The 16472-nt window shown below is 36.6% G+C and overlaps 1 protein-coding gene across 1 annotated transcript in view; it reads right to left on the bottom strand.

The window, feature by feature from the left end:
* baz2bb (bromodomain adjacent to zinc finger domain, 2Bb) overlaps window positions 1-16472 on the bottom strand; it is an 87690-nt gene that overhangs the window by 41037 nt on the left and 30181 nt on the right. Inside the window, exons 3-4 of the mRNA XM_079426580.1 lie at window positions 3554-3649; window positions 582-770 (exon numbers count right to left, since the gene is read on the bottom strand). Coding sequence (XP_079282706.1) covers window positions 582-770; window positions 3554-3647 — 283 coding nt within the window. The 5' untranslated portion in view covers window positions 3648-3649. The remainder of the gene's footprint in view (window positions 1-581; window positions 771-3553; window positions 3650-16472) is intronic.

Below are 16472 nucleotides of genomic sequence, written 5' to 3'. Positions count from 1 at the left end.
TATATATATATATATATCTGGCAATAATCTAAAAATTAGTCCAACAGGATGCGTTTAATAATATAATTCAAATTCAAAATGTACAATTATAATTTAAATTACAAATATTAGATTTTTAAATTATAAATATTAACATGAAATTATATAGATATAATAAATATAATTTTTTAATGTTATATTTTTATATGCATGAATAAATGCATAATTCTATTTTTATATGCATATAAATTATACTTGTACAATAAACATTTGTTATTTAACTTAAATCAAGATACACAACAAACTTCCATGAATGAATATTTCAAAATTTAAATGTTAATGTCACTTTATTGTAATTCAAATTATTTATTGTTTTATTATTTAGCATTATAAGAATTTGGGGGTAAAATGTGCTTAATGTTCAGGAAAAATAATGCAGAAAATGATCAAAACATTTGTGCAATTCTTCACCATTTCAAGCTATTTTGTTACACAGACACGCTTCTGACAGGTTTCATAAGATTTAAACACTGTAAATATGGTGTATGGACTGTACCTCTGAAGAAACACCTGAAGCTAATGACAACTTCTGCTCAACATACCTGGTAAAGCTCCGATCTGAGAGCGCGCAACCAGAGCGGCCGACAATCCCAGAGTTCCCAGACCTCCGAATTCAGAGCGGACAGGAGAAGAGGAGTGCAGACTGAAGACTGGGTGAGTGATCATGGGAAAGGCACCGGAAACTGAAGAAATGCCCAAACCCTGATTGCCAACCATTTGGAACAAATGACCTGAGAGAGAATTCATAAAATATCGCTCATGCACGTGTAACAGTCCGATACATAAAGCAATAAATAAATGCGATCTAAACATTCTAGATTTGCTGTGATTGCTTGTAGGTCCCCATAACTTGGCCAAAATTGTGATTATATCTCAATATGGCTATATAATAATAATTTTATAATAACAATTTATTATTTTATATTATGTTACGTATTTTAATAAAAATAAAACCCATTATTATAATTATTATTATTACTAAAATATAAAAATATCTGTAGAGTTATTATATTTAATATTCTAATTAGTCAATCAATTAAAATATAAAAAAAGGAATATTCCTTTTAGTAATATTCTGCTCTTCACATGTAAATGAACACAGAGCTGCACATTACTTTGAAACACAGCATTTTTTATTATTATTATTAATTTTCAGAATTTGCAGTTTGACAAATCGCACCAACCCATATCAGTTATGGCTTTACTTTCATTAAATGGCAAAACACTACTACATGCATAATTTGTATGAAATGCACAGTAATGCTGGTTTGAGGGTTTGTTTTCAAGATATAATCCATAACATTGTCAATCAATGTGCATTACTGAAATACAGTGACAGTTTCTATAAACCACATGCATACATTAAATCCCATATATTTACTAAAAAAAATTTCACTACATTCATACGTTTACTAAACCACTGAATTCCCCTTTTTCTTGGTTGCTCAAGTGGGCTGAAGGCTTTTCTTTTTCCTGAAGTCATTTACTGCTAAAACTCCTGAGGGATTTGCAAAGAATAGAGTAAGAGGACAAAAGCTAGACACAGGAAAAATCCCCTTCAAAAGAGACAAAAAAAACCCTCGTTCCCCGAGCTGCTGTGATGGCCGTTTACAGGCAAAAAAAGAGACCCATCTTTGCTTTGAATCTCATTCTAATGAGCTGCATATTTAGCGTCAGCTCCTTTGAGGCCCGGCCGTCGATAAAGGACAAGACGGCGAAAACAAATGGCTGGAAGCAACGTCCGAAGCCTGGTCTCCATCCCCTCCCGCTGTCCCCCCTCATCTGCACTGCACGAGGCAATGACATCTGCAAATAGCCTTTAAATATTAATGCACTCCAAGCGGCAGAATAATCAAAACTGCCGGCCAAGAGGAAAGAAGTAAAAAAGAAAGAAAAGAAAAACTGTTATATTGCAGATATAAATTAAATATTATAAATTAAACAAAAATCACATTAATATTTTTTTTTTGTAAAAAACAATGTATATGTATATATCAAATAAATTAATATATATGTTAATGTTAATATATATATAATATATAAATGTATATATAGACCATGCTCTTAATTTAAGAAAAAAACGTGAAAAAAAAAAAAAAAGTTCTCTTGCAATTTTCATATTAAATATGAACTGAGAGAAATATAAACTTTAACAATATGAACTAAAAAATCTGTAATATGAGTGAAATTTACCACCGTAAAAATGACACCCACACCTGACTTTTGCTTTGAATTCATTACTCTGGTCAAAGCAGGTTATCCGAGGCAAAATATCTGTGTGTATGATTGTTTTTGTGTAAAAAGAGCAATTCAAATACATTATTCATCAGTGAGAGAGAAAAGCTCTAGTAATTGCATGGAACAAACCGACGGTTTCTCTCTTGGCATTTCTTATCATGAGAGAGAACAAAGAGGCGAGGAGACGGTACAAAAAAAAAAAAAAAAAAAAAAAACCATGCACAAATCACAATTTATAAATTTGCATATTTTGTGGTCAGGCTAATCTGACAGCGTCTACATCAACAGCAGACATTCACCCGGCAGCATAAAATGAGTTTAGAAAAAGGACAAACTTGTCTCTGACTGGATCATTTCATGCAGGCTAAACGAGAGCAAGAGGCCTCAAGTTGGTGTTCATTAATAAAGTAGCTCTTCATATGAATCCGCTTCATTTTTTCTTAAAATCTGTTGTTTCACCAAATTAATTTTTTTCCATTAATTTTTTTTATTTGGTTTTAATGGTTAAACTAAAATGTTGTGAAACAGCATGTCTAAATAACTGAAATCATGAAACGTACACAATTTAGCAACAATTTATTAACAGTTTAACAAAAATGATATTCTATGGCCCTATGAAGTGTCATTTTTTGCCCAATTTTTTTCTTTTTTTCTGGAGTCCATTTTAAGTTAAATTAAATTTTGGCAATCAAACAGTACGTTTAATTAAATGAAATGTATATACTTTCACGTGAAATCTTTAAGTTGTTTTAAAATTCCATGTTTGCGGTTTTAAATTTTAATTGATTCCATTTTTAAATGGTTTAATTACATTTTAACAATCAAAATGCATGTATATCAATTGAATATATCTATATAATTTTTTTTATTTTGAAGTCTTATTGAATTCATTTTTTTCTGTTTTGACTTTTCTGGATTTATGATTTAATACAAATTTATTAGTGGTGATAACCTAAACTAGTGTAAAACTAACACTATTTTAAAATGTAATCAAGTGAATGTTTAACCTTTTTTTGGCAAACAATGCTGCACAACAACAAAAACTACTACATTTCTTACAAAAGTTGTACTTTTTTATTATAATTACTAAGTATTAGAATTACTATTAATTATTATTATTATTATTATTATTATTATTATTATTATTATCACTACTACTACGAGTACATTTCACTGTAGAATAGCAAAGTATTTCTGTCACTTTTAATCTGATGGACTGGATTGGGTGATTGTGTGTTTGATATGGCTGTGTGTTTCTTACCGCTCTTGCTCTTACCGTGTGCTGTTGTCGGTGAGGTTTCTGGGTTTGCTGCAGCTCTTATGGAGGTCTGGCTGGAGGTCGGGGAAACTAGCCTCTCCGCTGACTCCATATCTGACAAACAACATGAGAAACAATCAGTACCGCCGCTCCCTATACACAGAGTATGCAGTTTGCGTAGGGCACCAACTCCCGGGGGTGGGCGCCAACCCAGTTGCTCAAAAAAAAAAAAACTTTTGTTCTATATTAATATTCAAGTTAACATATACATATCTAAAAATATAAACATGTACATACACATACATGTGTGTGTGATATACACACACACATATATATATATTATACATACACACAGTATAATAAAAGCACTAAGCTTAATATAAACTTAATATAAAGGCTAAGCACACGTGACACGTCATTCCTGCCTCCGCAAGTGATCGCACCTCATATTTGTGGCGGAATGCAAATGATCAATTTATGGACAACTATACCCATGAAAAAGACATCAGCAATATGGCGCCGACAAAAAATAAAAAAAAATATGAAGCCCGTGCATCATTTTCAGGTAGGCTACATTCATAATCCTGAGAAAATATTTTAACCACCAACAACGCATCTAAAATTCTCTGAGTTTCCATGTTCCCTTATGAAAATTAGCCATGGTTTTACTACGAATAAAACCATGGTAGCCATGGTAACCACAAATTATCCATGGTTTTGTTACTTCAAATAGTTTACAAAGTAGTAAGTTAATATTTTTTTTGTGGTTATAAAAACAGACCTAAGCCAACAACAGCCTTTAAAATGACTTAAAGGGTTAGTTCACCCCAAAATTAAAATTCTGTTATTAATTGTTTTCTCAATACTGAGAAAACAAACTCACAGTAAGTGTTTAATTCTTGTAGTGGTGCACAGAATGTAAATGTCAGCATCATTATCGCTTAGGGTGCATCTGCATTACAGCAAATCACACAGACTGACAAGCTAAATAATTTGTGATTTTTCACGGACCGCAAAAGAAAAGTGATACGGAGCTTCTGTGGGCGGCGCTGACACAAGCAAATAAAAGAGACTCCATTTAAACAAACAATCTAATAAAATTTGCATGCATATTTAAAACTTATTTTCCATAATGCTTTTTCTTCCTTAGTGAAATCTTACAATTTACATCTCATCCTTTATTCGCAAGAAAACTGAACACCGTGAATAAGAGCACAAGTGGTGTTCACATTTCACTAACTGATAAGAAATCGTTTTTCAATAAGCACAAACAGAGATAATGATGTTTCCATTTTTAATTAGCTACTTTTTTGGTGTGCATGGGTAAATTAACTTTTTTTGCATAATTACTCAGTTTTTAGATGTCTTTGCAGACACAATATAGATACTAACATGTGCATAAATATGCAAAAATTATATTTAATATTTTCAACAGGTTCACATTGCACAGGTAAATTAACTATTTATTTTTTGGCATGATTACTCCATTTTTACTTGTAATGCATGTTACATCTTTGTATTCTAAGATGCATTTAAAACAAAACTAAAATGAGAATATGAATATGCAAAAATCCGTATCAGTCATTAAAATAAGTGAATTTCTAACAATAACGAGATTAGACTACAAACAAAAGGGTGGCTTGACTGCAAATGAACAACGGAGAGATATCCTGTTTGTTTAAATTGACGACAGCTTTAATGAGCAGGAACTGCTGAATTAATCTGACATGGAGTGCAGCAGATATTGACACAGTTGATGAAGCACACGCTGCTAGTGAAGAACACCACATAATAAAGTCAAAGTGATGGAAGAGAAAACATCCAGAGCAAATGTGTGGCTTGAGTGACCGGCTGCTTGTGTTTGTTAACAAGAGTCGATGTGAAAATGTTGCATGGCTCAAAATGTCACTGATCACTGAAATGCCACTGAGTGAACTTACAAAAAAAGACAAAGACACGTCCATGTGTCACCCCAAAAACAAAAGAAAGAAAATCTATTTTTGTTTCATGCACAAAGCCAATTTTTTTTTTTTTTTTTTTTTTTTTTTGCATTGTGACAGTATTTCCATGACAATTAATTTTAATAAACCCATATATTATTGGTGATTCGTTAAATTAAAAAAAAAAAAAAAAAAAAAAAAAAAAAAAAAAAAAAAAAAAAAAGTTAACATTTTTATGGATGCACGATATTATCGGAATCGGCCAAAATGGCTTTAAACATGTAAATATCGGCATTGGCCCGATATGAAAAAAAAATGCCGATATGTCTTGCCGATAAGAGGAATACATTAACTCACATGTGCTCAGGGTGTGCTAGCGATTAGATCACGTCAGCAGTGTGGCTCGTTCTTGAAGCAATGTCTTGCCTGATTTATGATTAGATTGACCGTTTTGGATCGCTGCATTTAAATTGAGAATGCACGTACAGAATGACGAGTTCAGTGTATGTTAGAGTAAACCGTAATAGCACGTGCAGCGGCAGCCACCTCCCCCATGTCCTAATGCCCGCTCGATAAGGAGTTTTATTTCCGTAGGGGGCGCTGTTGGACTACTTCTAAAAAAATGAAAGCAAAATACACAAATAATATTTACACTGTTTCTGATTAAATAAAAAGGAGTAATTGATGCCATAAAATCATGAGTATGTTTTGATTTAAAGGTTAGAATCTATAGCTTACATGAAAAAAAAAAACCTCAAACATGACTTAAATTAAATAATTTTATATATACTGATATTAATTAATGTGTAATATGTTATTTTTAAACAAATGCGCTCAAATTGTTTGCTTTAGACCATTTAGAAATGTTAAAACTTTCAATAAAATGTGAAGGTTACCACTGCATCTTTGTGGGAAAAAAAAAATAAAAAAAAAAATGCAGGGATTAATATATAGTTTATTTATAGTTATTTTCAAATCTTCAATGTACTGTCATTATAAAATAACTTTATTTAATTCTAACAAATAAGTTCTTGTTAAAAACTAACCAAAATTAAAAATAATTTGTTTATAACTTCTGCACAGGAGAGACTTGTTTCCAAACAACAGTAAATATATCGGTATCGGCATCACCTATCGGCCAAAATGAGTTGAAAAATATCTGCAAAAATTAAATATCGTGCATCCCTAATTTTTTTTTTTTTTTACATTTTATATGAATTTAATATATTTAAGAAAAAATATTTCTCACACACACACTGTAACGGAACTGTTTGTTTAGTTTCCTTTTTTCCTTATTTGGTTCTTCCTGTTTTAGTTCATGACCTAGTTTTGTTAATTAGTTATATTCATCACCTGTGTTCTATTAATTACCTTGTTTCCTCGTTTGTTCCACTCCCTTTATAAGTCCTCAGTTCTCCCTCTGTGTTTGTCGGTTCTTAAGTTGTAAATGGTCTTACGTGCGTTGATGCTATTAAATTTACCTTCTTGTTATCCTTGTGTGTGGGCGCCGATTACTACAACCACCGACCGTAACAGAAGAACCGACCGCATACTGAAAGACGAGATCAGGATGCTGGAGCTTGTGCCCGTCGTTAGCGGGGGTTCACGCCGCCGTTCGCGGCTCGCCCCTGCCCGTGCTGCGTGGGATGTCGGGCTGCCTGTCGCGGCTTACCCAGGCCACCCGTTTTGGGGAGAACGGGTCGCCATTCGCCGCACGCCCTTGCCCACCGCCCAAGTGAAATTCGCTCCGCCTGAGACGGCGAGGAATGTTCCGCCCGCGGCGAGGAGGATTCCGCCGCAAGGGGCGATGAACGTTGCGCCGTCGGCGACGAAGAGGATCCCGCCGTACACGGCGATGAATGTTCCGCCCGCGGCGAGGAGGATTCCGCCGCAAGGGGCGATGAACGTTGCGCCGTCCACGACGAGAAGGATTCCGCCGCCTATGACGGATCACCCCGAGCCGCCGAGGGAAGAAGTTCAGGTACCAGTGGGGATTTTAATTGAGTTCGAGGGCATGACATTCCCTCCAGTGCCTGATCCTCGCCAGTGCCATCCAGTGCCTGCTCCTCGCCAGTGCCATCCAGTGCCTGCTCCTCGCCAGTGCCATCCAGTACCTGCTCCTCGCCGGCGCCCTCCAGTGCCAGCTCCTCGCCAGTGCCTTCCTGTGCCTGCTCCTCGTCTGAGCCCACCAATTCCGGCACCTCGCAAGTGCCCACCTGAGTTCCCGCTGGTCCCGTCCAGCCGTCCTGAGTTCCCGCTGGTCCCGTCCAGCCGTCCTGAGTTCCCGCTGGTCCCGTCCAGCCGTCCTGAGTTCCCGCTGGTCCCGTCCAGCCGTCCTGAGTTCCCGCTGGTCCCGTCCAGCCGTCCTGAGTTCCCGCTGGTCCCGTCCAGCCCACCTGAGTTCCCGCTGGTCCCGTCCAGCCCACCTGAGTTCCCGCTGGTCCCGTCCAGCCCACCTGAGTTCCCGCTGGTCCCGTCCAGCCCACCTGAGTTCCCGCTGGTCCCGTCCAGCCCACCTGAGTTCCCGCTGGTCCCGTCCAGCCCACCTGAGTTCCCGCTGGTCCCGTCCAGCCCACCTGAGTTCCCGCTGGTCCCGTCCAGCCCACCTGAGTTCCCGCTGGTCCCGTCCAGCCCACCTGAGTTCCCGCTGGTCCCGTCCAGCCCCGCGCCTCCAGAGCGCCCTCTAATGTCCGCGCTACAAGAGCGCCCCTTTGAATCTGCGCTGCAAGAGCGCCCTCAAGTGTCCGCGCTGCAAGAGCGCCCTCAAGAGTCCGCGCTGCAAGAGCGCCCTCCTGCGTCTCCGCTGGTCCCGTCCAGCTCTCCTTCGTCTCCGCTGGTTCTATCCAGCTTCGCGCCTCCCGTGCGCCCTCAAGTGTCTGCGCTGCAAGAGCGCCCTCAAGTGTCTGCGCTGCAAGAGCGCCCTCAAGTGTCTGCGCTGCAAGAGCGCCCTCAAGTGTCTGCGCTGCAAGAGCGCCCTCAGGAGTCCGCGCTGCAAGAGCGCCCTCCTGCATCTACGCTGGTCCCGTCCAGCGCTCCTTCGTCTCCGCTGGTTCTATCCAGCTCCGCGCCTCCCGTGCGCCCTCAAGTGCCCGCTCCTCCAGAGCGCCCTCAAGTGCCCGCTCCTCCAGAGCGCCCTCAAGTGCCCGCTCCTCCAGAGCGCCCTCTAGTGCCCGCTCCTCCAGAGCGCCCCCAGGAGTCCGCCCCTCCAGAGCGCCCCCAAGAGTCCGTTCCTCCAGAGCGCCCTCAAGAACCCTCTCCTCCAATGTGGCCCCCAGAGGGGAACTTTCCCAAAGAAATTTTGGGGGGGGGCCATATAGTCTCAGTCTGTGTGGCCAGGCCAAGGGCCAAGGCCACGGAGCACCCCGATCCGCCAAGGCCGCCCAAGGACCCCGATCCGCCAAGGCCGCCCGAGGACCCCGATCCGCCAAGGCCGCCCGAGGACCCCGATCCGCCAAGGCCTCCCGAGGACCCCGATCCACCATGGCCGTCCGAGGATCCCGATCCGCCAAGACCGCCCAAGGCTCCAGATCCACCATGGCCTCCCGAATCTCCAGGCCTGCCATGGCCTCCCAAGGCTCCGGATCCGCCATGGTCTCCCGAATCTCCAGTCCTGCCATGGCCTCCCAAGGCTCCTGATCCGCCATGGCCTCCCGAATCTCCAGTCCTGCCATGGCCTCCCAAGGCTCCTGATCCGTCCTGGAGGCTTCCCTGTCCCATCCTGGTCCTGCTCCAGCCTCCAGGACGCCCACCCCCCCTCCCCGATGTTACTGTTACGGTGCGGGACGCACCTTCCGGGAGGGGGGCGATATCTGTAACGGAACTGTTTGTTTAGTTTCCTTTTTTCCTTATTTGGTTCTTCCTGTTTTAGTTCATGACCTAGTTTTGTTAATTAGTTATATTCATCACCTGTGTTCTATTAATTACCTTGTTTCCTCGTTTGTTCCACTCCCTTTATAAGTCCTCAGTTCTCCCTCTGTGTTTGTCGGTTCTTAAGTTGTAAATGGTCTTACGTGCGTTGATGCTATTAAATTTACCTTCTTGTTATCCTTGTGTGTGGGCGCCGATTACTACAACCACCGACCGTAACACACACACACACACACAGTAATGAGAATCTAACAAGAATCAATCGAGAAAATTATGATAAAAATCATCATCATTATTATTATTATTAATAACCATTCAATTACCATAAAATGTTAGAATTACAATTTTAAGTAACACTTTACAATAAAGTTCTGTCAGTTAACATTAGTTACATTAGTTAACATTAACTAACATGGAAAATACTGCTAAAGCATTTATTAATCTCAGTTAAATTTTAATACAAAATTTAACAGTTACATACTGTAATGAATTTATTGCTCATTGCTAGTTAATGTTAGTTAATGCATTAACCAATGTTAACTAATGGAACCTTACTGTAAAGGGTTACCCAATTTTTTTTTTTATATTTATGAATATTATGATTTCAGTTTTCTGACAAACAGTCTTCCCATGAGCATCACATACACACATCCATCACAAAACAACCCAGCATGATCATCTCTGACACAAAGGATCAGAAACACCCTGAACCTGTAAAGAGACACAACAACAAAGAAGTTAAAAGAGGCTTTTCTCTATTCTTATCACATCTCGCTGCAGGATCAAAGCACAGCTCTGTCGAGTCACAGACAGATGAGAGAAGACGGAATAAAGAAGAGCAGCAACTCTGATAGCCGGGGTCAGGCCGCGGTCTTTACGATCACACGTCTCTGACACTTACTGCTGGCTTTTACATCAAGCCTGAGGAAAACAGGAAGTAAAGAGACCAAATTACACACTGTGTTCAGAGAACCAACCCAGCCATAAAGCTAAACCACTACAATTCACAAGAAAGCCTGGAGATATCTAATCAAAAACAGACACAGATCATCTGAGACTGCAGGGCTTGCATTTATTACTATTATTATTTTCTATTACTACTACAATGGATTAAACAACAACAATTATACATTTATAAATAATAATAATAATAATAATAATAAGTTATTCTTTTTCTTATTAAATAATTTAAGATAATAAATATAAAATAGTGATATATTTTTGATTTAAAAAAATATTACCAACAACATAGTAGTAGTAAAATGATGATGATTATATTAATAGGATTAATAATTAAAATAGTTAATTATTAATATTTATAAATATGTATATTTATAAGCATAAACAACAAAATAATTTATTATTATTATTATTATTGTTGTTATTATTATTATTGACTGAGTAATTGTAAAAAATTATTATAATTGTTTTGTGATTAATGACTAAGATAATAATAATAATAATAATAATAATAATAATAAACAATGATGATAATGATATGAATATTATTCATAATTATAATAGTTATAATTAAGTTATAAATGTGTAGTGTTTTTAGGCATAATAAAGTGTTAATTATTATTATTAATGTGTGACTAAATAATATTAACAATATAATATGATTATGATTAAGATTATTATTATTATTATTAATAGAACAATTTAAACATTTAAAATAAATACATTTTTAGCATTATAATGGCTATAAATAATAAAAGCATAAACAAAATATTATTAATAATAATAATAATAATAATAATAATAAATTACTACTAGAATAATAATAATAATAATAATAATAATAATAATAATAATAAATAATAATAAAAAAATGATACACAATTTGTATTTAATTTATGACCATAAACAATAATATCAACAACAATATAATATGATTATGATTAAATTATTATTAATAGAACAATTCTTTAAACATCCTTCTGATATTGACTTTAAAATAAATGCATTTAGTATTATTAGCACTTCTCATGTTGCTGCCTCTTTAGGATGAATCGCTTGTGTATTCCTCATTTGTAAGTCACTTTGGATAGAAGCATCTGCTAAATTAATAAACGTAAAAACAATGAACATGGCATGACCAATCAGAATTTTTTGTTTGAACTATGTTTTTATAAAAGATAATTTTGCAAGATCAGAATTACTGCTCCCCTAGTCACAGTAATGACACAGACCACTTCACTTCAGACATGAAAACAATTCTGGACAATGACAAATATGGTTGAGAATCATAAAGTTCTTACTCAAAATTGGTTTCATTTACGAAGAAAAGAACAGGTTAAAGGGATGTGTCCCAGCTGTGACACTGAGGTTTCATTACATTAGCTCCTCCTGACTCCAGTCTCTCTCCTCGATATCAGCTCTCTGCTCTAAAGTGATATTACTCAGTCTAAATGCACTGACGCTGCACAACGTTTCCTTTCATTCCATTTATTATCGCTCGCATTTCACAAAGAGCAGGAAATTTAGGGGAACTCTGAGAACACACTCCTAATGTTGGTATAAGACCGGTTCAAACCTACAATCAGTGAAAGACATTTTGCAGATGGGTGAAAGAATTATAACATCTGACAAGTACATATCTGGCTCATCTAAAGAATAATTACAGTGAGCTCCAAATGTCTGACATCACACAGAAATGGAATTCAAACGAGGAAAGAATAAAAAAAATTAAATTAAAAAAAATAATAAGACAAAGAAGATAAAATGAAATAAATTAAAATAAAAACATGACAATGTAAAAAGAATAAGCAATATTTTGTACATAAAAAAATTTAGCTAAAATGACGGCCATTTGACATTCTTAAATATACTGTATTTCTAACCATTTATGTCATGAAGCATCATTTCAGTAAAGTATGATTCAATGTAAAAATAAATGTTAGAATGTGTAAAATTGCATAATAATAGAATTAACATGCATTTAAGTATTTATAATTTTATTTTGCATTTATTTTCTTTGAATGTGTGTGTGTGTGTGTGTATATATATATATATATATATATATATATATATATATATATATATATATATATATATATATATATATATATATATATATATATATATATATATATATATATATATATATATATATATATATATATATATATATGTGTGTCTGTGTCTGTCTATATATACACACACACACATACGTCCTTTTCAAAAAATTAGCATATTGTGATAGTTCATTATTTTCTGTAATGTACTGATAAACATTAGACGTTCATATATTTTAGATTCATTACAACACAACTGAAGTAGTTCAAGCCTTTTATTGTTTTAATATTGATGATTTTGGCATACAGCTCATGAAAACCCAAAATTCCTATCTCAAAAAATTAGCATATTTCATCCGACCAATAAAAGAAAAGTGTTTTTAAAACAAAAAAGTCAACCTTCAAATAATTATGTTCAGTTATGCACTCAATACTTGGTCGGGAATCCTTTTGCAGAAATGACTGCTTCAATGCGGCGTGGCATGGAGGCAATCAGCCTGTGGCACTGCTGAGGTGTTATGGAGACCCAGGATGCTTCGATAGCGGCCTTAAGCTCATCCAGAGTGTTGGGTCTTGCGTCTCTCAACTTTCTCTTCACAATATCCCACAGATTCTCTATGGGGTTCAGGTCAGGAGAGTTGGCAGGCCAATTGAGCACAGTAATACCATGGTCAGTAAACCATTTACCAGTGGTTTTGGCACTGTGAGCAGGTGCCAGGTCGTGCTGAAAAATGAAATCTTCATCTCCATAAAGCTTTTCAGCAGATGGAAGCATGAAGTGCTCCAAAATCTCCTGATAGCTAGCTGCATTGACCCTGCCCTTGATAAAACAGTGGACCAACACCAGCATCACTGACTGTGGGTACTTGACACTGGACTTCAGGCATTTTGGCATTTCCCTCTCCCCAGTCTTCCTCCAGACTCTGGCGCCTTGATTTCCGAATGACATGCAAAATTTGCTTTCATCCGAAAAAAGTACTTTGGACCACTGAGCAACAGTCCAGTGCTGCTTCTCTGTAGCCCAGGTCAGGCGCTTCTGCCGCTGTTTCTGGTTCAAAAGTGGCTTGACCTGGGGAATGCGGCACCTGTAGCCCATTTCCTGCACACGCCTGTACACGGTGGCTCTGGATGTTTCTACTCCAGACTCAGTCCACTGCTTCCGCAGGTCCCCCAAGGTCTGGAATCGGTCCTTCTCCACAATCTTCCTCAGGGTCCGGTCACCTCTTCTCGTTGTGCTGCGTTTTCTGCCACACTTTTTCCTTCCCACAGACTTCCCACTGAGGTGCCTTGATACAGCACTCTGGGAACAGCCTATTCGTTCAGAAATTTCTTTCTGTGTCTTACCCTCTTGCTTGAGGGTGTCAATGATGGCCTTCTGGACAGCAGTCAGGTCGGCAGTCTTACCCATGATTGCGGTTTTGAGTAATGAACCAGGCTGGGAGTTTTTAAAAGCCTCAGGAATCTTTTGCAGGTGTTTAGAGTTAATTAGTTGATTCAGATGATTAGGTTAATAGCTCGTTTAGAGAACCTTTTCATGATATGCTAATTTTTTGAGATAGGAATTTTGGGTTTTCATGAGCTGTATGCCAAAATCATCAATATTAAAACAATAAAAGGCTTGAACTACTTCAGTTGTGTTGTAATGAATCTAAAATATATGAAAGTGTAATGTTTATCAGTACATTACAGAAAATAATGAACTATCACAATATGCTAATTTTTTGAAAAGGACGTGTGTGTGTGTGTGTGTGTGTATATGTATGTGTATGTATATATATATATATATATATATATATATATATACACACACACATACACACATATATACATATATACATATATACATATATATATATACACATACATATATATACACATACATATATATACACATATACATATACATATACATATACATAGAGTATATAATAATTGTCAAGATACATTTAGATATGGGTATAAGACTTTAAAACATGCCTAATTGTCATGGAACTCATTTTCTTCATATTTTCTCTGTTGATGTTGAGATGAAACATGACCTAGAGACGTTTTCATAAGAAAGAGAAAATTGCAGCTAACACTTGTGAGACAATTACTCCAGGGTTATTACACCTGATTGCACAAACACTTGTTTACAGCCGGCTCAAATCACTCCTGCGGCTGCTTTTCTGCCTCTGGTGACATCACACCATCATGTGTGTCTAATAAGCCAATATGAAGATCCAAATTAGGGTCATGAAACACCAGCGCAAACATCCAATTTATTTTTAATCAAAAAGAAAGAAAATGGAGAATTCATCTCAACTCGGCCTCTGCTGAATTCAATGGATGGGAAATCACTATGCGCTGAATATTAGCATGTCTTTTGTGAGATTACAGGCTTTTCCTAAAGATCATTAGAATAATTAGTCTAAATTACAGGCATTTGTGTCAAATTGAGGACTGAAGCCCACGAAAGTCTTAAATAGGCAACTGATCAATGAAGTACAAGGCTGCTTTAAGAAGTTTCATTAAATTTCTGAATGTCTTTTGAAAACACAGCTGGAAAGAAAGACAAAAGAAAGAAAGACAGATAATTTTAGGAAAGTGTGTAATAGTGTTAATTTTGTCAGCTATTTCAATTTTAGTCTTAGTACCGTGTTAAAATGTCCTTGTTAGTTCATCATATTTAGTCAACCTTATCCTATTTAGTTTTAGTCAAAGTCTCAACATTTCAGTCTAGTTTTAGCCAGTAGAAACATTAAACAAAAATACATTAGACTTTAATAACAACTTTGAGCCAATATCCAATTAACGTTATTAGTAGAACTGAAATGAACATTCATTCATAACTTTAAAATACTTCAGGTTCTCTTAGTCTAGTTTTAGACAATGAAAACTTGACATTTTAGCAATAAAATTATTAATTAACCGTACAGTATTAATTTTGGCAGCCATGTTTAATTTAGTCTTAGTCAAATGTATAATGTTCGTCATTCTGTATAATGGTTAAACGGCAACACTATTTTGATAGTCCACTTTAGATATTGTACTAACAGTAAGTTTGCAACTACATGTCAACTAGCAGTCATTAGAGTATTAGTAGACTGTCTGCTTAATATCTTCTTTATAACACTTTATTTTGATGGGTCCACAACATAACATACTGAGTATGAGAAACTTTGAAAGTACGTCAACTTATTCTACGAACCCTAAACCTACCCTACTGAGAGTTAATAGACATGTAATTGCAAATTAATGAGAATTAGTTTATATCTAGTTGTCATGTAGATGCAAAGTTACTTTTAGTTAGTAGAATGTCTAAAGTGGACTATCGAAATAAAGGTGTAACTGATAACTTTTTTGCTCAAAATTATAATTGTAATGACTTGTCATTTGAGAAATTTAATTTTGCATTTTAGGTATTGCAGTTTCACCAGTACGCACAAATCAATAGACTGTGGACACATAGGCTACATGGTGTGTGTATGTGTGTGTGTGTGTGTGTGTGTGTGTGTGTGTGTGTGTGTGTGTGTGTGTGTGTGTGCGTGCATGTATGCATGTAGACGCCACACCACCAATCTAACCTGCACCTGCTTATTACTGCACTGGTCACAGTACTTTACACATGTATTTGCACTACTCATATTTTGCACTACTCATATTTTGCACAGACTGCACATTGTTAAAGTTATTACACTATAAACTGTCTAAAGTTGTTACTGTACAAAGCACAGTAAACTATTTCTATAAAATATTGCACTACTGTTATTTTGCATAGAATACATTGTTCTATCAATACTTTGCACACTCATCCAGCTGTATTTATTTATTACCACTGTTCTCACGTTTCTGCTGTTCATAATGTGTATATATAATCTGTAATCTATATAATCTACATTGCTCTGTTCATAATGTACATACAATCCCTACATTGCATTCCTATTTATATTCTGTATATACTCTGCTCAATACTGTATATAGCAATTCCACTGTATATTCTGTAAATCATATCTTCACTTACTCTGCACTTATATGTATATAAAACACTATATTCTTGCACTTCTGGTTAGATGCTAACTGCATTTTTTTCATTAGCTCTGTACTTGTACTCTGCATAAATGACAATAAAGT

The sequence above is a fragment of the Barbus barbus genome (genome assembly GCF_936440315.1).
Source record: "Barbus barbus genome assembly, chromosome: 10".
NCBI lineage: Eukaryota > Metazoa > Chordata > Actinopteri > Cypriniformes > Cyprinidae > Barbus > Barbus barbus.
This window is presented reverse-complemented; position numbering and strand designations above follow the sequence as displayed.